Raw genomic sequence first — 21,461 nt, 5'->3', positions numbered from 1 at the left:
CACTGGGAAGGCCACGAATGGACAACAAAGGAAAGCTGCGAAGAAAAAAAAAATACTATTTTCAAGAGACCTGTGAAAAAAAAATAAATGCGAAAGCGCCTAGAGAAAGTTTCGCGGCAGAAGGGGAATAATCCTGCTAGAAAATATAGTGGTGACAAAGTTCCCGAGGAGCACGATGGGGCAGCGTGGTCGTGGGGTAGGGGGGTTCGGTGGGATCCGCTTCCCTGTGGAGAATCCTGATTCCACGTTTGGCACAAAAGCTTGGAGCAAAATCCTTCCAGCTCCTTCCCTGCCGCCAAGATAGGCTACTTATTTCACCGATCCTTCAGCTTAATCGATGGGATGCCCCAACCTGGATCCTCCGCTACCCAGGAGCAGCTCCCCTCGTACCTTTAGTGGAAGGAGCAGGTCCGGGGGTGAGGTGAAAATCACCACTGGCTTTTTTTCTTGCCGAGCTAATTCCCCCCCTTAACTTTATTTTGTCAGTGCCGTTTTGGCGGCTTGCAAGGAAATCAAGCTTGAAAAGGACTTCGGAAAGGAGAAAAGTGGAGGCAAACGGTGACTCCTCCGGGAAGAGAAGGGGTCGGGGTGTTCGTGGGGTCGGGCTCTGCACAGCCCAGTCTGCTTGCCTTCGGGGAGGTTACGTTTCGGGTTTTGCTGTTTTCAAAGCTTTTTCTAGGAAGCGCTTTATTTGGGGGAGGGGAGAGTGAAGAGAAGCCGAGTTCAGTGAGACCAGCATGGAATTCGGTAGGAATTATGGCCGCGGTTACCTGAGCGAGAGAGAATGAAATCTGTTTCGACAAAAACAAAACATAAAATCTAGATTAATCAGAATAGTAAAATAATATTTCCCAAAAAATCCTTAAAGAAGAAAATGAGGTGGATTAGAAAGGAGAAAAAGCTTAAAGTGCTGTCTGCAGACTGGGGAGAGGAGGGAGGACGCAACTCCGCAGCCCCGTAGCTCCGGCCGTCCCTGCCTCTCAACTTCAGGACAAGGAGCTTGGAAGCCAGGAGGAACTGGAGCAGCTCCTTGAACGGCCACTTCAAGCTAAGGGCTTCGCCTCGCCGTGTTTTTACACGCCTTAATTGTTCGCTAATAGTGCGGGGTTTGGGGAGAAGCACGTGGGAAGTTTTGGGGATGGCTGGAAATACATTTTAAAAACCCCACACACACCAGTGAAAAACCCCAAACCAGCCCCGTGCATCACCTTCCTGAGCTGGGTTTTTGACTCGTTCAGGTGGGAAGAGCCGGCCCTGCCCCACCAGGAGATGGATGCGCTGTGGGGCTGGCTGCGGGGTGAGGTCGGTGGGTCAGGGAGACAACGCGATGAGAGCTTCCAGCTCCACGGGCTGGAATGTGCCGTTGTGTGCCTGGTGAGTACACAGGGCAGCCGCCGTGCCCCTGGGGACGGGGGTTTCTTTGCTCTAGGTGCCGAAGGAGTGAGGGTTGGGGTTTTTTGTTGTTGGTGGTTTTGTCTTTCCCGCCCCTCCACCCCCAGCTCACCCCAACCTCGCCGTACCGGCGCCTCCAGCACGGATCCACTCAGGCGGCTGCCCCACTCTCCGCTCCGGCCCGTCCCGGGGCCAGGGTGACAGGGACCTGGGAAGCGGGGCGGTCCCCGCAGGGTGCCGTGGCCGCTCCGCTCCGCCACGCCAAGCACCAGAGCCCCAAGGCAATCGGCACACCACACCATTTACCCTCCCGAAACAACAAACAACCGATCCGTCCATCCATCCATCCATGCGTCTATCCCTCCCTCCGTCCATCCATTGATCAGCCTAAGCCAGGGCAGCGCACTCCTGTGCCGGATTTGCAGACCCGTTCCGTACACTGGGCATCCCAACAGAAACGAGGGGTGACGGGGGGGGTGCGTCCTCCTCCCACACACTCACGGGCACATCGAGGTGCTTGGGGTTCGCCTTAGCCCCACTTTTGCTCGGGTTTTTTGCTCGGGGACACATTGGGGCTCGGCCCAGACCCCCGCTGCCCACCCGGGCTCCCACCTGGGACAGGGTTTTCTGCTCCTGCAGACACTAGCTGCTAAATTTCAAGCAACTCCTCTATTCTTTTAAATTTCTGACTTTGCTTTCTTCTTCTTCTTCTTTCTATTATTTTTTTCTCTCCTGAGCCCTCTCTTACCTTCCCAAAATAATTTCCCGGTGCAATCCTGCAGCCCGGGGCGAGGGAGGAGGCAGGATGGTCCCTGCTTCCAAGACTTTTACGAACAATCGTTAACAAAATTAACCTTTTTTGTTGGTTGTTGGGTTTTGGTTTGGAATTTTTTTTTCCCACTTTCTTTCTGGTTTTTTTTTTCCCCCTTGTGCGAAGGCCGGAGAGGTCCCTTTGATCTGCGAGGCCTGGCGTGCTCCGAGCCTGCACATTGGTGGGGTGCGAGGGCGGGGGGGGTGGGGTGTCGGCGAGCTAGGAGAGACACACACACCCCCAGCAGGGACATGAAAAGGGGGGGGAAGGAAGGTGGGGGGGGGGGAGAAAAAAGAAAAGGGGGGGAAAAAAAAGGGCTGCCAGGGTACGGGAGATCGACCGAAGGGTTTAAATATTTCATATTCCTGGAAGCTGTCAAGGCCAAAAACAACAACCCGCCTCCCTCCGAGTGTTTGCAGAGGGCAGGAGCGTGTGCGTGCGAGGGGGCCGGGAGCATGATGGGGGGAGGGAGAGAGCGGGGCGGGGGGGGGGGGGGTAGGGGGCGTGGAGAGTGTCATTAATTTTCACTTGCAATCAATCAATAATTAACTAATAGCGGCGTGTGGGCTGGCGGCGGCAGTGGCGGGGGACAGCGTTGCCGGGGTGTCTGGGTGTCGTCCCCAACTCCCCCGGGGGTGTTTGGAATACTTCCCCCACCCCGACTCGGGATGCTGTGATTCTGGTGACCCACTCCCCACCCCGGGTTGGCAGAGCCGGCTCCAGCTCCATTCTGGGGGGGAGTCGGGGCTAAAACTCCCGTGGATAAAACCACGTTCCCAGTAAATCCTGCTGCACTGGGGGTCTGGGTTGGGGAGGGGGTGGTACTGGCGTGTCGTCGTCCCCCCCTCCTCAGTCACACCGGGTGGGTGCCCTATCCCCTTCCCATAGGTCCCCTTTGGGGGCTGCTCCGCATTGCTGGGGCTGCCCGAGAGATGGCGCCGGCGCCCCACCGGACCCCCCCTCCGCCAGCTTCCCCCCACAAGCCCTGCCGCCGGACAAACCCCCACACACCCAGCGCCGGGTCGCCTGCATCAGCCATAAAACCATTGAGGATATCAAGACAGGCGCCAGGTGAGTAATAGACAGGATAATCCAGAGAGATTGCTCGCTGTTTACCTCCATCCACCAGCGCCACAGGAGTTACTCATTAACGTTACTATATACAAATAAGATACACAAGAGATAAAGCCATTTGCAAGTCAGAGTTACACCTGCGGTACACGGATTTCTTGCAAGGGCATGGCGAGGGGGGAGGTCAGCGTTAGGCCCGTGGAAAGAAAAAGGAGATGGGGAGCGAGGAGGGGGGTGGAGGGAGTGGGTTAAATCAATCAGTGCACCCTTAAAATAAAATACAAAGAAATGGTGATCTCTGTTTGTGAAGTGCCGCGGGGCTGGTGCCTGCCCGGCCTGTGGAGAGGCTTCTGAGCTGGCAGGAAAGCGAGGAGAGGGGGGGATTAGGGGGTGTTTGCTTTCCTCTAAACATCAGCAGCGAGTTTCCTAGCCGGCCACGAAAATCTTTCTCCACCCCCGCGCGAGTTGTAACCTCTCGCCCTCTGTAAAGAGAGATTTGAGTGGCTAGCAGTTTGGGGGAGAAATAGATAGAGGTCCCCTCATCATTCCTGAAGCCAAATAAATGAGAGCTAGAGGTCTGGGGGGTGGTCTGTAACACACACTCCGCTAAGGCCAGAGCTGGGAGCAGAAGACAAAGTTGAAGAGCAGGACGGTTTTATCGCCCGAAGAAACTGGCAGCGTTCGGCCCCCTTGCTCTGCTCCTCCCCGACCCCAGGGCTGGGGTCCCCCCTCTGCCAGGGCAGCCCCAGCTCCCACTCGCTCCGGGTGGGAATCGGGTGGAAATGTGGCTTGCAGGGCTGCAGCCCGAAGGCTGGCTGAGTCTGTCCGGTTATGGGGGTGGATTTGTGTTTTAATTTGTGTTTAATTTTTGACCCGACGCCACCTCTATCCCTAAAAGCACCCTCCCTTCCACTTGCCCAGGCCGGCTCAGAGGAGTATCAGCTAAAGTGACATTTCCAGCAGCCATCACCTTGGGCCATCCGAGGTTGGGGGGGTGAGGGGGGGAGGCGGGGTGTAGTGGAAAAGGAGGAGAGAAAAAAAAAAAAACACGCTCAGCCCAAATCTTTCCCTGTGGATTTAAAACACAAAGAGGCCCGCAAGCTGAAACGGGAATGATTCCGTCCTCTCATGAAGGAGACTTGAGCAGAGCTTGATGTTTATGGAGGGGAACTCGCCATAGATTGTTAAAAAATTGTGATGGAGGGGAAGCTTTCTCGGCAGTTTCACCCCCAGAATGTCTTTATCTTGCCGGAGCAGGAGCCGGGGGCCGAGGGCAGCGGGATGTAAACCAGGATAGGGGCTGGAAGTGCATCCCTATAATATTTATTACTGGCGGAGGATGAATCACTTTCCAATATACGGCCCCTAACTGCTGAAGGAAGAGAGGAGGGGAAAAATCTCTTTTAACAAGGAGAAATATATATGTTGTGCTTGGGGGTGTGCTCGTGGACTGGCAGAGGAACAAGAAAGGGCTGCCAGCTCTCTTCAGCTTGCTTCTCACTGACCTCCCAGGCCACTGGTCCATCCTGGATGCCTGTCCCCGTTCTGGCTATTTTCTAGCTTAACCTCAGCGATTCATCAGCCCAAGGGTGAGAAGGGGCGATTCCAAACAAACAAACAAACAAAAATAACCCAAACAAACCAGCAACCCACCATGTATTTCCAGGTGATCACTAACTGGAAAAGCCCATTCTTCTGCCCGAACTGGAGGGAAAACGATCCCAGCAACACCATCAACTCCTGAGCACTTTTTACCTGGAAACTTTGGAGGAGGGCTCTGCATTAAAATTTAAACCGATCTATTCTCTAATTCTTCACTTTTTGCGTTATTAATTTATGACAGATAAAAGCATCGCTGAGCCTTCCTCATTAACTTTTCAAACGCCACTTAATATCGTTCCATTAAAAGAGGTGACTTAGTAGCCTCTGGATCGACTTTAAAAGCCAGAGGGATAAAGACGGGAAAAGGAACATTAAACAGCTCGCTTAAACCTCCTCCTTCCCCACCACCAATGCTAACGAGCCCATTCCGACTGGTTCGGGCTAGCTCCTTCCAGGAGAAATACCGTAATAGTGGAAAGAGGGTGGAGAAGAAAGGTTGGAGAGGGATGTTTATCTTCCAAGCTCTCCATCCATCCTCCCAGGAGCCGTCGGGAGGGTTGGGGGTGAAGTTATTTCACGAGACACCCAAGACATTTCAATAAAAATTTATTGAAACTTCAGTGACTTTTTTAAAAGGGGAGAGAAAAAAATAATAATAATAATAATTACAGGGAGGGGGGAAAAAAAATAGCAAAGACCTTCTCAACATTTATATAACACAAAATAATATACCTTCATATTGTTGTTGTTTTGTTTTGTTTTGTTTTCCTTTGAACCAGCTCTGAGCACCTGACTTTCGAGCCAAGAAAATATGCACTCACTCAAACAAAGACAACAATAAGCACAGTAGTAAAAAACTCCGTCGTGGGGTCGGGTTGATTGATACACCAAGAAAACGGGGAAAGAAAAATAGTACAAAGTAAAAGGGGGGGGGGGGGGAATAAAACCAAAAAGCCTAGAATCTTCGTTTCATTTAGCTTTGTTTTTCCTCTCTCAAGCCACTGGAGAAGCCTGTTGGGTATGGAATTTTGTCCTCGTCGATGTTTTGTGTGGAAAGCAACACTTTGAACACCGGAAAAATAATAATAATGATGATAATAATAATCGTGGATTAAAAGCTACCATGGCACATTGCTTTTGAGTTTTCTTTTATTCATCTTTTCCTTTGAGATCCTCGATTAATTCGATTTGTTTCTGCTTTGCCTTTGCTTTTTTTCCCCCCCTTTGCATTCGGCTCCTTTACAAAAGGCCGAGGTCAGGTTTTTCTGGGGGTGAATTCCGATTTAATAAGCGAGGGGTATTTCTCCTCTGGGTCTGGGGGGGGGGGAGGAGGAGGGGGGTGTAGAACGGGACGGGGAAGGGGGAGGGGAAGGATATGTTTAAAGGAATTAACCACTTTGAAATGAAAACGACTAAAAATAAAACCAGAAGATGGGGGGGAAAAAAAAAAAAAAAGGGAAAAAGAAAAAGAAGAAAGAGAGAAAGAAAATAAAAGACAGCTGCAATCATATTTACAGAGATATGTACAATGTCAATAAATTAAAGTTTAATTTCGAGTATTCATATTCCACGTATTTACAGGAGTTATCAAATAATTACATAAATACTTTGTTTTAATAATAGTGTCCGCTCTTCTCTTCTTCTCAGTTATGCTTAAACCTTGTTATTGCATATACAATTAAAGAGGGGAAAGCTGTGACCAACCTACAATCGAGCTACGGAGGGGGTGGGTGGGGGGTGGGGGGTACTTAGATAAAATAAATTCGCTTTTCCCCTCCCTCCCCCCCCCCCACTTCCTTTCCAGCTACATTTCTTACTCTTGTTGCTACAGGGAGGATCTTTTAGGTAGAGGGATAAGGGTCTTATTTTTGTTGTTGTTGGGGGTCTTTTTTATGATTACTGTCAATAATCGTTTGAATAATGGTTTGAGTTTTTTTTTTTCCTCCCGCTGGGGTTGCCAATGAGCGTGAAGAAACCAACGACGAGACCCCCCCACCTAAACTGGGAAAAATAAAACACATCTATAACCCACCCACCCCCCCTCCCCCCCAAAAAAAAGCCCCAACCCAAAACAAAACAAAAAAAAAAAACCAAAGCAGACTACTATGGAACATGCAAAAAAAAACCCAACCCCCCACCCAACCCCAAAAAACAAACCCCAAAAGCCACCGCCTGCCTCTCCGACATCACAAAGAGCATTTTAAACGCACAGCTTCCCTTAATATTGACTAAAGGGGGGTGGAGGGGGGTGCGGGTGTCATTAACAACCCACCCAGGAAACAACTGTTGAAGTTGAGTAACTTTGCTTTGCTTCTGGAAAGAACCAAAAAAATAAAATAAATCACTTCTCTTAATTTTTTTTTTTTTTATTCCGATGTTCTTTTGATTTTGTTTGGTTTATTTTTGCTTTTAGGTTTGGAATTCTTTAGGGTTTTTTTCTTCTTTTTCCTTTTTTTTTTTCTCTTGCATTTTTTTTCTTATTTTTTTCCTTTTTTTTTTTTTTTAATATATACATTAGAGGGGAAAAAAAAAAAAAAAGAAAGAAAAAGAAAATAAGGGAGGACACCACAACCTCCTGCAAGAAGCCTCTGACCTGGCTCCCTCCCACCTCAACTCCTCTCCCCCAGTCCCGGCCCTTCTCCCAATCCTCACCCCCCCTCTGTTTCCCCCAATACCTTTTGGTTGATAAATTTAAAAGCACAACGCTGGGGGATTTCATAGTAAAAAAAAAAAAAAGCATAAAATAAAATGGAAGGGGAGGGGGTCAAAACAAAAGAGGGGGGAGTAAAAAAACAAGTGGTGGGTGGAGGATGTGGTTTCTTTCAAACAAAGTGCACTGCCAGACTGATTTGAAATGAGGTCCCGGAGGCCGGGGGGTTTTACGGGGAGCCGCTGCGGGATCTGTCCTGTTTAGGGTCGAGCCCACTGACCAGGCGCTGGATGTTTTGCAGTTCACTGGTTGCCGCCTCCTTGTCTGCTCCCAATTTGGGGGAGAGGGAGACAGAACCGGAGGAGAGGGTGGACGAGCGGCTGGTGAGGTCCGAGGCGGAGTCCAGGGGTACGGAACCGGGGCTGGTAGTTAACCCTCCGGGTTTGCCCTCTCCGGAGCCGGTAGCCAGGCCGGGCAGGGCTGTGGTGAGGAGGCTGCTGCCGTCAGGCAGCGGGACGGGCAGCGGGTAGGGGCTGTAGCGGAGCCGGGGCCGGACGGCGCTGAGGAAGGGGTGCCGGTGCACCGAGCTGGAGGCGGCGCTGGAGGCGGCGGCGGCCGCTGCCATGTAGGTATAGGGATACGGGAAGAGGCTTCCGAAGGGAGACATAGCCAGGCCCTGAGGTGGGGGCGGAAAGAGAAAGGAAAGGGTTACTGGCCTGAACACCTCCGCACCACAGCCTTCCCGTGCATATACCCGCGGGAGAAGTGGCCAAGCTGCCGCTGCCCACTGGAGAGGACGGAGGTCTGTCCTCCTCGTGCGGAACCAAAACCACCCGTCCCCCCAGGCTGTGTCCTGCACAGATCCCTTCCTGCTGGGAGGGTCGTGGCCCAGAGAGGGTGAAATGAGATAACAGCCATGTTATCCCTGCCCCGCTCTTCTCCTCTGGGAGATTTTCTTTCGCTGGCGCAAACGCTGTCCCCACAGGTACAGCTACACACACGTTCCCCCGTCCCACCCCAGGGCAACCCTGCGCATCTCCCTCCCTCTCCCCACCACACCGCTTCTCTCCACTATGGCTCTGCTCCCGCAGGCTGCAACTCAGGCCGCACCGCGGGGAGCCCTCGGACTCGTCTGTGAAGGAGGAACGGTTGCCTGATCCCAGCACGGTGTCCCAGGGAGCACATGGAAGAGCTCCAGGAGTTCAAGCTGGGTCACTCCCTCAACCCTCCCACCCCTGCCTTTCCCCTGAACCCTGCAGAGAGAGCCGGGAGGGCCTGGGGGGAGCCTGCAGCGGGGAAGCTAAAAGGGGATGCTCCCCGGAACTGGGGAGAGGTGGGATGCGGTACCTGAGAAGCCAGAACGTGCTGCTGCAGATGAAAAGGCAAAGCAGCCGCCGATGCTCCCGAGAGTCCCTGGGCCGCCGCTGTGGCCATCACCGTGTTGTCCAGTCCCGAGACACCAGCAGATGCCCCGGAGACGGTGGCAAGCAGCGGCCCCATTCCCGCGGCCATCCCGGAGAAAGCCCCCCCCATGGCGAACTGCCCGGGGTGCAGCAGCAGCGGGTGCCCGTTCCCCAGCGGGTTGAAGAACTGCTGGCCTGCCAGGGCAGGGGGGAAGCCGAGGTTTTGCAAGTGTCCCTGGCTCAGGTGGGCTGTGCTGTCGGTCTGCACCGTCAGAGGGGCGAAGGGCTCCTTCCCCAGCAGCCGGTTCTCATCTACTTTAGGACCATCCCTGAGGGGGCTTTTCAGTTCCTCGCCGCTCAAGCTTCCCCCCCGGGTGCTGGAAGAGATAGTAGCCGGGCTGTGCCTGGAGTCCGGAGGGGCTTTCTCCGTCCTCTCTCGGCTCCGACTCCCCGCCGAGTCACTGGGGAAAAAGTGGCTTTTGGAGGGGCTGCCCCCCTTCTCCCGGGGGTCGTCTCCCACGGCCGAGGCAGAACTGGCCGGTGCTGGGGTGGTGCCGGTGGTCGTGCTGATTTTGCCCGACTCGTTGGCTTCTAGCAAGGGATCATCTTTGCTGTCCGCGTCGCTGTCTCCCTCGCTGGGACAGAGATCTGCAAGATAAAGGCAGCCCGGGGCTGGGATCCGGCACCACACGTCCCTAAAAATCCTACCTCGGGCTGAGAGAGAAGGCAGAGAGGCTTCCTGGCCAGCCAGAGATTTACATGGAAGTACTTCCTTTTTCTTATTATTATATAAATAAATACTCCTCCTCTGCTCCCACCGCCTGTCCCACCCCGGCCAACCTGAGTTTTACACAGCATAGCAAAACTGGCTGAGAAATAGAGCGACGACCCTCCCCATCAAACACATCCCGGGGAGGGCCTGGGGCCAGTGGCTGGTCTCCGGGGGGGGGAACACTCACCCCCGGGGTCCCGTGGTCGTGACAGAGGCGACAAGGCGTCAAGGGCTGGAATTAGATGGCCTTGGGGATGCCTCTCCTAAGAACTTCTCCAAAATTTCCATCCCTTGCGATGGGCAAACTCTTAACACACTCACTCATTCCCGCATAAATACATACACACCTCCATCATCCCCTGGACCCCCCTGCCTCCTCCTCCTCCTCCTCCACAAATGTACGCAGGGCTTTGCTGGATTCCTCTGCACTTCATCTCCTAATTTCAGCGCCCCAGGTGCGAAGCTCTGGTTCGTTTTTCGGGTCCCCTCCCAGTTCCCCTCCCCTCAGCTCGGCAGGACTTTAAACAAACGAGTGAAGTAACAACAAAAAAGAGGTTGTTTCCTCCTCCCTTTGCGCCCCCCAACCCCCAGCCCCGGGATGGATTAATACATGGGAGAGAGCTGCAGACAGCTCCAAACCCCGCACCAACAGAAACCCAGGGTGACTTTTCTATAACAAAGTTCGGGACTGTATCCAGGGGAAAGATCCTTCCTCTAATAACAGATTCAGCGAGGAATATTAATGGAGTGACTCCAGTTCTGAACTTTTGCCCCGTGGTCTGTCTTTGCTCCCTTGACTTGGAGCTGGCTCCTTTCTGAACCAAGGAGGGGAGGGATGAATGTGCAGAAAGAGGAGAGGGAGGCTTGGGGGTGAGGGAGATGGGGGAAAAGAGAGGGGGGAGGAAGAGTGAGGAGGGCAGAGAGAGAGAATGAGGCAGGAAAAAAAGAGGGAGAGGGAAAGAGAAAAAGAAAGCAAGCACAAAGGAGAGTGAGAGAAAGAAGGAAAACAGGAAAAGAGGGAAAGAAGAGAAGAAAGATGGAAAAAATGGAAAGAATTGCTAAAGAAGGAAAGAAAAAGATAAAAACCAGAAAGAAAGACAGAGAGGTAGGAGGGAAAGAAAAAGAAAGAACAGAAAGATCTGAGAGGAAAGAGAGGGACAAGAACAGAGCCGAGGGAGAAAGCAGAAAAAAGAAGGAAATACAAAGGAAGGAAGGAAAGGAGGAGGGAAAGGAGGCCTGTGCCAGAGGGCAGCAGTGCAGGCTGGGGTCCATCCCCTCACAGAGCAGGCACCTAGGCTATCCCCGGAGGGGGAGGGGTGTCTGGAGCCCGCAGCTCTCACCTTTGAGGCTGGAGGTGCCGACGGCAGGTACGGTAGGGCAGGAGGACTGCGCGAAGCACTTGAAGGCTGTCTGCTCGTTGGAGGACTCGTCCGAGGTGGGGTTTTCCTTCTTTTGCCTCTCGTCGTACACCCTCATGGACTGCAGGGTCAGCTGCTTCCTGCGGGCACATGCACCCGCTGGGCAAGCAGACCCCAGCACCCCCTCCTCCAAGGACACCACCCCACCCCCGAGACACCCCCCCCATCCCTTCTCCAGCCCCTCTTTGAGCTGTGATTTGGGACTGGCTGGGGCAGGAGAACGAAGGGCCCAGGTCCCCTGGAGGTGGGGGGAAGGCGTTTCTGGCAGGCAGGACTTGGCTGCTAATGAGAGGAGATTTCTTGGAAGCGGTGAGCAGCTCCTCAGCAAGGGCAGATATTAAAGACAAGGGGCGGAGGGAGAGGGAAGAATTCCCTGGAGATTAGCTTTTAAAAGGCGAGGATGTTCCAGAGATATGAGCCATCTTAATGGTTGCTAAGATCGCTAGGAAGTGGTTATTTTGTTAGGCACTTTATGTAATCTTTTCACCAACAATTAACCCGGAGTAAAAAAATCTATTTATATTTAGAGAGAAATTAGAAATCATTTCCGTCCTGTGGCTGCAGCGCTGGCTTTATTTTCACACTGATGGACAAGAGGAGCTGGGGCGGGGGGGGGTGTGAGTGTGTGTGCTGGGCAGGGAGAAAGGCCTCTTGTTTTAACTTCTCTTTTTAATATTTTTTTTTTTTTGGAGTTAAAAAGAGGAAGAGAGAGATTTGTTCATTATCTAATCCTGAGTGCAAGAGACAGATTCATTCATTATCTAAACCTGAGTGCAAATGGCTAAAAGATCCTGCCTGCTGTAAAAGAAAAAAAAAAACCCAAACCAAAATAAAGACATTCCCTACCAAAGGGGAAGGGGGGAAAAAAAAATCCCTTTCTCTCTATTCTCCAATATTATTCATAATAAAAATTAGTTCCACTAAAATCAGTTCAGTCCATCTGTCTACCTGGGGCACAAACTCTGTCCTGCTGCTTTTGGGGGGGGGAAAAACTGAAACTAAAGCATTGTCTGTCATTAATTATTTCCATATTCACAAGACACCTCTGTCAAAACAATTTATTTATACATTTCTCCTCTACACTTCAGACTTTTCCATCCAATCCCCAGGAAAATGCCAGAGGAGATTCAACCAGCAGCCAGCTCCTCGCTTCTCCTTTTTCCCCCCGCCAGCTCCCAGGGAAACTTTAAAGTCATAATTCCTCACAAAACCTGAAGGAAAACTTCTTCCTCCACTGATATTTCCTCGGTGTCCCACCATCCCATGATGTCAAAAAAAGCAGGAAAGAATTCCCACATCATTCAGTTTGGTGTTACTAACGACAAGATCCTCGTCAATTTGGGGGGGGGGGCGGGGGGAGGTTGGGGGAGGACTGAGTAGTTTGGAGGCCAGGCGAGGTGGTTTTGACCTCTGCTTGTGTTCTGAGCTTTACACAACCAAACCCAGACGAGGTGCCTATAGATAATCCATCCAGACTCACCTTTTTTCCCTCCTTCCATTCCCAGTGTCTCGAAACCCTTTGGCGAACGGGTTGTTGTCAATTTTTAATTGAGTGATCTATGGGATGGAGAACAACAGGAAAAAAAAAAAGTAGGCAAGGAGGTTGGGGCAGAAATACGAAGATTTTGTATTGAAAAACAGCAGCAAAACCGTGCCCTCCCCAGTTGTCCCAGCACTGGCAGGACCCCGGCAGGGTGCAGGACAGAGCAGAAGGGAAAGGTCCCTGATCTGGGGGCGAATCTCTGTGTTTGCCCAAGTCGTCTCGTACCCAATCCCCTCGGCAGGGCTGGCCAGTGACCCGGGCTGTGGTGGCAAGCGAGGAGCCCCGCGTTGCTGCCACCGCATCGGAATTAATTTCGCCGTGCAATGCGATCCCTGCAAGTTATGCCTGGGCTTAAAACTCTTTAAATGCCATAATTAAACCGCAAAGGAATCATGCCCACCCCCTTGCTATAATAAAATACTTTATATAATCGCATTATGCTCTGGGTGTGTGTGTGAGTTGGGGTGCTGGGGGTGCCAGGAGCTGCTTGTTTGGTTTGGGATTTTTTTGGGTGGGTTTTTTTTCTTTTTCGGTTGGTTTGGGATTTTTTTTTTTGGCGGGGGGAGGTTGGTTTGGGGGTTTTTGAGGGGTACATAAGTTTTTTGGTGGTGTTTGGGGCTTTTCTTGGGATTCAGGTTATCATACGGAATGGCTGAGTGTGGAAGGATGGTGGGGGCACACTACTTCTCCCTGTGTCTGCACCTACGGTGGGCAGAGGTAGATTCCAAGCCTAGCCTTGCTATAACAGGGTGAAAGCGAAGAGAATGGAGACAGGGATGCTGCCTGACCCCTACCCCCCCCACACTCCCAGCCTTGGTCCCTCCAATTCGAGAGCAGAGCAGAATCCCGAAGATCAAAGCCCCAATTTGGGGCTGAACGCCAGGCAGGACCGGCTCCAGCCCCAGTGTTAACTCATCCCCCAGCACTACATGGAGGAGCAGGAAAAGAGCAGGAAAACCCACTGCTAGAAAACAGCAGGACTTTTAATCCAGGTGATCCCGGCCATGCCTTCTGACCCACTCCCGCGGAGCCGGAGCCGAGGGCTCCCTGCCGCTCCCGCACGCCGCTTCCCAGGCAAATTTCATGGCAATCAGACAAATATGCTCCTTTCTGTCCTTCAACCAAGCCAACCCCAGCTGATAGACCGGGACGAACAGCCCTGCTGATAAGTCTCAAAGCAAAGTCTACTCTCTGCATGCTCATTTTCTTTCCATTTCCTTACAAGCACCCGGCCGTAAAAAGAGAGGAAAGAGCCTGAGCCCCGAGGGAGAAGTAGCTTTTCGGAAAGCCGGGGCAGAGGGGTGCAGATCCTTCCTTTTCTCCCCTCAATTATTAATAGTGAAGGATGGAAGGGGACAGAGAGAGGCACAGGGAAGCTGCAGCGAACAGGCGCTGCACGTCTAGACTTTCTGCGCTGAATGCTGAACGCTCACAAAGTTATAGACAGAGGAAAAAAAAAGAGAAAGAAAGAAAGAAAGGAAAAAATCAAAGTCTACCTTTTTTTTTTTGGCTCCTCCACTTCCTTCCACTTGACTTAATTACCATAAATTCACCATTTGCCCCTCTCCCAACTCTCCCACCTTAGTCGCAAGTGACAATAAACCAGCCGAAATGGAAAGGCAAGTGTCTGCCGCGCTGCAAAACTTTCTCACCCTGGCTCTCTCAGACCTTCCAGCTAAATAAGTGAGATACCCCTGTCTGACCAGAGCATAGTTCTGCACATTTCTGCACACACACACACACACACACAAAATAAAACACTGTTGGATGGGGGGAAAAAAAATATATATTTTAAAAAATCATAATATTATAATAATAGGAACCAGACGTGGGCTCTGGCCTTATTGCCAATTGCTGTTAAAGGAGCTAAAACACAGCACAAAGGCCAGGAAGAATTACAAAATCTCTAGCCCCGTTGCTCTCCCTCCCTCTCTTCCCCCTTTATCTTTCAACACACAGAAACGATTTGTGTTTGGTTTGGTTTTGTTGTTCTGTTTTGTTTTCTGGTGCCTCTTAGATTAAATCCACACCAAAAGGAACGATCCCCACTCCATTCTATCTCTTTCCCCATACCAGGAGCTAAAATATCCCTGAACGGTCCTCTCTTTTAATTGCTTTCCCCGAGGTTGGTGTTTGGAGAGCGCCCGAACCCCTCCCCGGCGCCTTCCCAAAGTTGAATCAAGGAGATTTTGGGGGGAAAGCAAGGAAAGAAGAGAGAGGAGCGGGATGGGTTTCGTGATTTTTAAGGGAACAATGCAGAGTAAAACCTCTCTTAAAAGCCAAAAGACGTAAAACAAATCCTTCCTTAATCTCCTTACCTTATCATTCTGGTATGCGGTCACTGCGATGAATTCAGTCTCCGGGAAAACGTAGGTCCGGAACGTGCTGTAGGGAAGCTTGAGGATATCGTTGGCTCGGACGATGTGGAACCGGGGCTGGTACTTGTGCATGGAGTTTAAAATGGTCTGGAATGCGGTTGTGTAGGGGGAAAACAGCGGCCGGCAGCAGAGGGGGCAGAGAAGGGGAAAGAAGATGGTCAGCTGGAGCAGCACCCCCTGCCTCGCACTTCCCCGGCTATCCACACTTTCGCCTCCTAATTTGCCTTCCCTCTCCTGCCTCCCCTCACTCCTCCTCCCTGCCGAGCACACTCCAAACACACGCACACGCATTGCAGCATCCAACAAAAAGCACTGACAGCTCCAGCTCACCGGGGTTAGGATCATCACTGGACCTCCCGGGGCAAAGGGGTCGGGGGTGGGGGAACGTAAAATCCCAGCGAAGTTCTTCTAGCAGGGCTGGGGAAGCTCTTTAGGCTTCTCATGTTTTGGTTTTTATTTATTTATTAAATAATGAAAATGTCTTTTGATTTCATCATGAAAAAGTAATAATAAATTAAAATGAAGTAGAGGAGCAGCAGCAGCTACAACAAGCAATATCACCACCAGAGCCATGGCCAGGTCTAATTGCTTGCCCCAATCCACTTAAGGCCTCTTGAGAAAGGCAAAAGGAAAGAGAAATAAAAATCAAAATGTATCATCTAATCAAATCACAGGCAGTAAATGCAATCTTCAGCACATTAGAGATCCCCTGACTGCAGCTACCACCAGCAGCCCCCGGCCCAGTGGCGGGAGGCTTTCCCAGGAAGAGAGAGAAATGGCAGAGGATCGTCAGAACACTTATCAGCAAGGTTTGTTTGATTTCACTCTTAGGGTAAGTTTTTATCTCTGCACACCCAGTAAATGTAAAGGAATGGGTAGACATGAATGGGCAACTTGACCTCTAATTTTGGTCCCTGTTTATTTTCACTCTGGCTTGCTTTACATTATCCAGATTAATATATATTTAAATGTTTGCATTCTTAGGCCTTTAAACCCTTTATACACACATGTAAATCATTTCCCTATGCATAAGAAAGTGTGATAGACTTTATTAAAAATAAGTAGATAGTGATACAAAGTCAGCACAGGTCTGAGAACCACTGGGTTGTGCTCTGCTGGAAAGAAATTCCTGAAGCTAATTTCTATCTACTCTAAACTCATCTGAGTGGCACTGAGAAGTTAAGGAATAAATTCAAGCGCTTAATCTCGACCTCAGCAACAGAGAAAAAAATAATCAAGGACTACTCTAAACTGGCCAGATACATCCTGGCCTAGTTGGAGGTGGGGATTTATCTCCTTTCCCCCCTCATTTGGGCTGCCGGGGGTAGCTGCAACAGGGGCTGTAGGCACGGCCCGGCCGAGCAGCTGCTGTGCTCTTCTCGGCCGGGACCCACTGCTCTTACCGGGCAGCCAGGGAGAGGAACTGGGGTAGTGGGGGCAAAGGAAGGTGTAAATGGGACTCACAAATCCGTGCTTGTCAGAGATGTTGTTAGTGAGCTTCAGCTTGTGAAAGGTGACGACTTTGGACATCCATTGTTCGCCGGTGGCCGGGCTGTCCGGGTGGATGTACATTCTCTTTGGCATTTCAGGGTCAGCTTTGCCGGCTACCATCCACCGGGAATTATGGAATTTGTACCTACAATCATCAGCCGCCACAATATCCATCAATAAAATGTACTTGGCCTTTTTATCCAGTCCAGTGCATCTCACTTTAAATGGAGGAAACATTCTCCTATGGGCAAAGAAGGAAAGGGGGGGGTGGGGGGGGAGGGAGGGTGGTGGTAAAGAAAAGACAAGACGAAAATAAACCAAAATTAATTACAGCGTTTATATAAGCTCTTGAATCTCGGCAACGCGTCTACTGAACAATCACTTCGGCCCTCAGAAGGAAAAGTCTTGTGTCGTTCCCCCCCCAGCACAAAGCCTTCCCCCCACTCTCAGCGAAAAGGTTTTCCAAAGGCTCAAAAGTTTCAGGAGAAAATGGTCCCGGGGATGAGAGAGATCCGTGCTCCCTAGAAATCAGCAGGCGCCTACTCTCTGCCATTCCTAAATTGCAAAGCCTCACTTGGGGCTCTCGGATCTCGCATTATTTCCCTTTTCGCCTCCTAAACAAAGAAATGGGAACAGATCGCACCCCGATAAAATTCAGACCCTGCATTATTCTAACGGCCGAGGAGGGGAGAGGGGACGTTTTCACTTTGCAAAGGAGAAGAAAACCCCTCCAAGTGAGGGCAGGGTGCCGAGGCCATCCCAGTTCCCCAGAGCTCCTCGGGATGACCCAAAAGGCTCCCTGCAAACCCCGCTCCCCTCCAAGTCCAGCTCCAAACTGCAACAGGATACCACAAATTTGCTGTTTATTATATCGAGCGGTTGGCATTCAGCGATCTCAGCTTAAAAGGAAACACATGACTTTGCAACATGTAAGAGCTCTTAATGCTCGCCGAGGCTTTCGTGCAAAATAGCTTTTGACCACAATTAACAAGGAAAAACTTCGGGAAAGCAGTAAAATGGGCGAGAGAAATTTTTTTTTCCACCCCCTTGCCGTTCTTAGGATTTTTTTTCCTAAGCCTTGTAGCCTGCAACTGGTGCTCTGCAAGGAGGTGAAGCTCCAGCAAGCCGGCTGAAGGCCATCTAAGACTTTTCAGGAGTGGCTTCCTCGAGTGATTCTCCAGGCAAATTACATGGGAATTGTTTGGGAGGTTACTAAGAGAGTCTCTCCCTCTCTCTCTCACTCTCCCTCTCTCTCTCTCTCTCTCTGGGGGAAAAAAAAAAAAAAAGCCAAACAAACCCCAAAATCCAGGCCGGGTGTGAAGGGGGTTTGCTCCCTGCGTGTCATGCCAGCAATAAGCAGAGTTGTTACACAGCACGGGTGTCAAGGAGGGATTTCAGGCGGGTACAGCCATGAAAAAGCGAAGTGCCGAGCGTGGATGTGCTGTGTGTGTTCATTCATTCCCACGTGAAGGTTACATAAATCCAGGGACAGGCTACAAACCCCTCGCTTGCCGCCGCACCAGCGGCTGCAGCACCAGAAGCTCTTATTTTTGGTCAGCTTTCTGTGCGTTTGTGCGTTTGCACAAATGCAAACCTAGAATTCAGCAGAAAGGGGCACAGGAGAAGAAACCGAGAAACCGAACCCATCTGCCCTCCTGCTGCTCTACCAGCAGCGATCCGCCGCCCCAAACAGTGTTTTCCTTTATGCCCTCTATTCTCTCTCTTAAGGAACAAAACCTACGCGTTAGCAAGGCTGCAAAATCAGGCCAGTCCCTTCTCCAACCCCAAATTCTTTTCTTTCTGCTACCAGCCTTCTCCAGAAAGTATTAAGTTGCTGAACCATGAAGGGACCCTCTCGCCCCTGCACACGCTCATGCTGAGAAGGGCCGGTTCCTGGTTGAGCATTTCCATGCAGCGTGGTGCCCGAGATGGGCTCAATCTTCAGCTGCCTGAAACTTTCCATAATTCCAGGAGAAAGAAGCTTTATGGGGAAGGTAGCCGTGAAAGAGGCTCGCTCTGGAGCAGCCTGGTGAGGTGCGGAGACTGAGGGGTGGGGGGAAGAGGGGAGAAAAAGAAAGGCACGAACCCCCTGCCCAGACCTACCTTCCCGATTTGGTAATCACCATCTCCGTGCCTCTTTTATGGAACTGCTCCCAAAGCTCTTTGGCTTCCAGATGCACTTTCGGATCATCTTCCACTTCTTCTTCTGGTTCCAGAGTTTTTAAAGGCCTCAGATGGGCTGCTGCCTGGTGACTCAGGGAAGAAAAGGGGATACCAGTCTCTGCAGCCCCCACTAACTGATCCATGATGGGTTTAGCCAGAGCCCCGGGAAGAGAGAGGGCAGCCGCCCCGTTGGGAGGCAAAGCCAGAGCCGGGAAGAAGGGAGGCTGATGTCCCAGCACAGCGCTCATGGCAAAGTCCGGTGCCCGGTGAGGTAAAAAAGGATGATAAGCCATGCTTGTCCCAGGGATAACTGGATCTCTCATCGGTATATTCATCCACTCCACTCCTCGGTCTTCCTACTGCTGGAGTAGTCCCGGAGTGGTTTCTAACAGCATATCATGGAGAAGAAAAATTAAGATAATAACAATACCACCAAGAAACCACCAAACAAAAAAAAAAAAAAAAAAAAGGAAAAAAGGGGAAAAAAAAAAGGGTGTGGGGGGAAACAAGATCTAAACAGTACGTGGGGAAGAAGCAGAACTTCTACAGCCTACAACTTCCCGAGCCGGGGCACATCCCCAGCCCTCGGGACAGCGGATTAACAGGATTGTTCATTATTAGCTTTGCTTTTTTGTGTGTGTGTGTGTTCAGTCTCTGCGTTTGTTGTTTGTTTGGGTTCTGGTGATTTATTTTTTTTTTTCCTGAGTTCAAGTCCTTGCGTTGGAAAAGAAACGCCGAAGAAAGGGGGAGGAAAAAAAAAATCCACCAGGTTCGCTGTCTGCTCCTGTTGCCGCTGAAGGGTTGGACAAGACGAGGTCCTTTTTTTCTTCTTCTTTTTTTCTCTTAGTCTCAATCCCTCTTCTCTTCTTTCGTGGCGGAGGGTGACGGCTCGAAGCTGGGTTTTCTTTTTGGGTGGCTGGTTCTCTGCCCCCCCCTCCCCCCCACCTCTCCACCTTTCCTCCGTACGGTCAGGCTGCGGAGCAGAGGCTGGGAAGGGAGGGAAAGCAGAGAGAACCAAACAAACCCACCCCCCCTCGCCGGCCGAGGAAGGCTCCTGAGCAACCTTCAGCAGCAAAAACTTGTAGGGAAATCTCGTTTCCGCCTCGCCTGCCCCCCTTCTCCAAGCAGGAGCTGGTCAGGGTGCCCTGATTGCCATCAGGATCTCTTCTTGCTTTCACCCTCCTCCTTTTCTTTTATTTTTTCCCCCTCTCTTTCTCTTTCGCTCTGCCTTTAAAAAAAAAAAAAAAAAAGAAAAGAAAATAAAAAAATCCAACAAAACAAAACAAAAAACCCTGTAAGAATTACACTCTTGTCTCCCCTCCAGCAGCGCTCCAGCAAAGGAGAGAGGGAGAAAGAGAGAGGGAAAGAGAAAGGAAGAGAAAAAGGGGAGGGGAGAAAGAGAGGAAAAGAGAAAGAGAGAGAGAGAGAGGGAGAAGGAGCCTCTCAGCTCTGAGAATTCCCTGTGAGTCTGTGCTCTGCGTGCACCAGATTGTATGGATGTGTTGTGGGTTACAAGGGAGCTGGAGCCTCCTTGATTGGCTCTTTGACGCTTTCGGACCAATTGTGTGGCTCCATAGGCGTGGTTTTGACAGGTCGAGTGGAAGGGGGACAGAGCCGAGTTATAAAAAGAAGGTGTCGGAAACTGTAACGCTGCAGCAAAGCATCACTAGTACTCCGGGCCGTGTGAATATGTCAACATGATCAGAGGGGAGGGAGCAGGCAGCGCCGGGGAGGGCGGCCGGGAGCACCCGCCTCTAAACTGGATGTGGGGGGGTTGTTCTGGGGGCTACTGACCCCCCTTTCCTTCCACCACCCCCAAGCCCCGGCCCTGGCCTCCCGCGGCCCCGGCGAGATGGCAGCCTGGGCATTTCCAGGGCGTTCTCCTCCGGCTGCCGGCCCCGGCAGGAGCTTCCGAAGCGGCGGCTGCGGCCGCGCTTCGGCGAGCTGGAGGCTGCAGGGCTGTGGGGGCTCGGTGCGTGATGGTGGAGTGTGGGGGGAAGTCCCTCACCTCTGGGTGCCCCCCACTTCTGGGTGCCCCTCCTGCCGGGCCGGGCACTGCGACATTTGTCCCGTACCCCAGGTTTCCCTTCCGCTCCCCACTTCGCCCCCAAATCTCCGGACCCAGCCCGGGCTGCCGGCGGTCCCCGCAGCCGCTGGGGTCCCCCTCGATCCCGCCGCACCCCTTCGTTCTGCCCCCCACCCCCGCCCCCTGAAAGCTGCTTTATTTAAACAAGACAAGACGCCCAGGCTGAAAGGTGGGCGCTTTCCGTCCCCCACCGCAAATGTAGGGGTGAGCCCCGGGGCGGTGTGAGCTAGCTCCGGGGGTGGGGGGGGGGCTCGGCGGGTCTCCCTCCCGGCTCGGGTCCGCTGTCGCCGGTATTATTGTTGTGGTGGGCGGCTGGAGGCTGCGGCAGGGCCGGGGGGGAGCCGGCAGTCGGCTCAGCCTCGGGCCCGGCAGCTGCTAATCTCGGCGGGTCGGGAAGGGGGCGGAGGGTGAGACTGGAAAAATGTGATTTTTAAAAAATGATATTTTTTTCTTTCTTTCTTTCTTTGGAGCGGAGGATTAAGGCCATTCGGCTGGCACCGGCGCCGAGAGGGTTACGCTTCCCACACCCCTCCTCTTCCATGAGGTGTGCGGGGAGGAGACGGGAAGTGCTGCGGCTTTCCCTGCGCCCGGGCCGGGGCAGCGCCGGGGCCGAGAGGGGTGGGGGGTGGGGAAGGGGAACCAGTGCCGTCTTTGCCCCCTTGCTTGGGCTCACATGGAACC

At 51.9% G+C, this 21,461-nt stretch overlaps 1 protein-coding gene across 1 annotated transcript; it reads right to left on the bottom strand.

The window, feature by feature from the left end:
* Positions 1–7,668: 7,668 nt before the first annotated feature.
* Positions 7,669–19,911, bottom strand: TBX3 (T-box transcription factor 3). Its single transcript, XM_054173125.1, has 8 exons — positions 19,723–19,911; positions 18,635–19,079; positions 16,505–16,772; positions 14,981–15,127; positions 12,600–12,676; positions 11,042–11,199; positions 8,874–9,577; positions 7,669–8,202 (listed from the first exon to the last, which is right to left on the bottom strand). The coding sequence occupies exons 2-8, from the start codon at positions 19,027–19,029 to the stop codon at positions 7,756–7,758; spliced, it is 2,196 nt and encodes a 731-aa protein (XP_054029100.1). The 5' UTR covers positions 19,030–19,079; positions 19,723–19,911; the 3' UTR covers positions 7,669–7,755.
* Positions 19,912–21,461: the final 1,550 nt, after the last annotated feature.

The sequence above is a fragment of the Dryobates pubescens genome, chromosome 25 (genome assembly GCF_014839835.1).
Source record: "Dryobates pubescens isolate bDryPub1 chromosome 25, bDryPub1.pri, whole genome shotgun sequence".
NCBI classification, from domain to species: domain Eukaryota; kingdom Metazoa; phylum Chordata; class Aves; order Piciformes; family Picidae; genus Dryobates; species Dryobates pubescens.
This window is presented reverse-complemented; position numbering and strand designations above follow the sequence as displayed.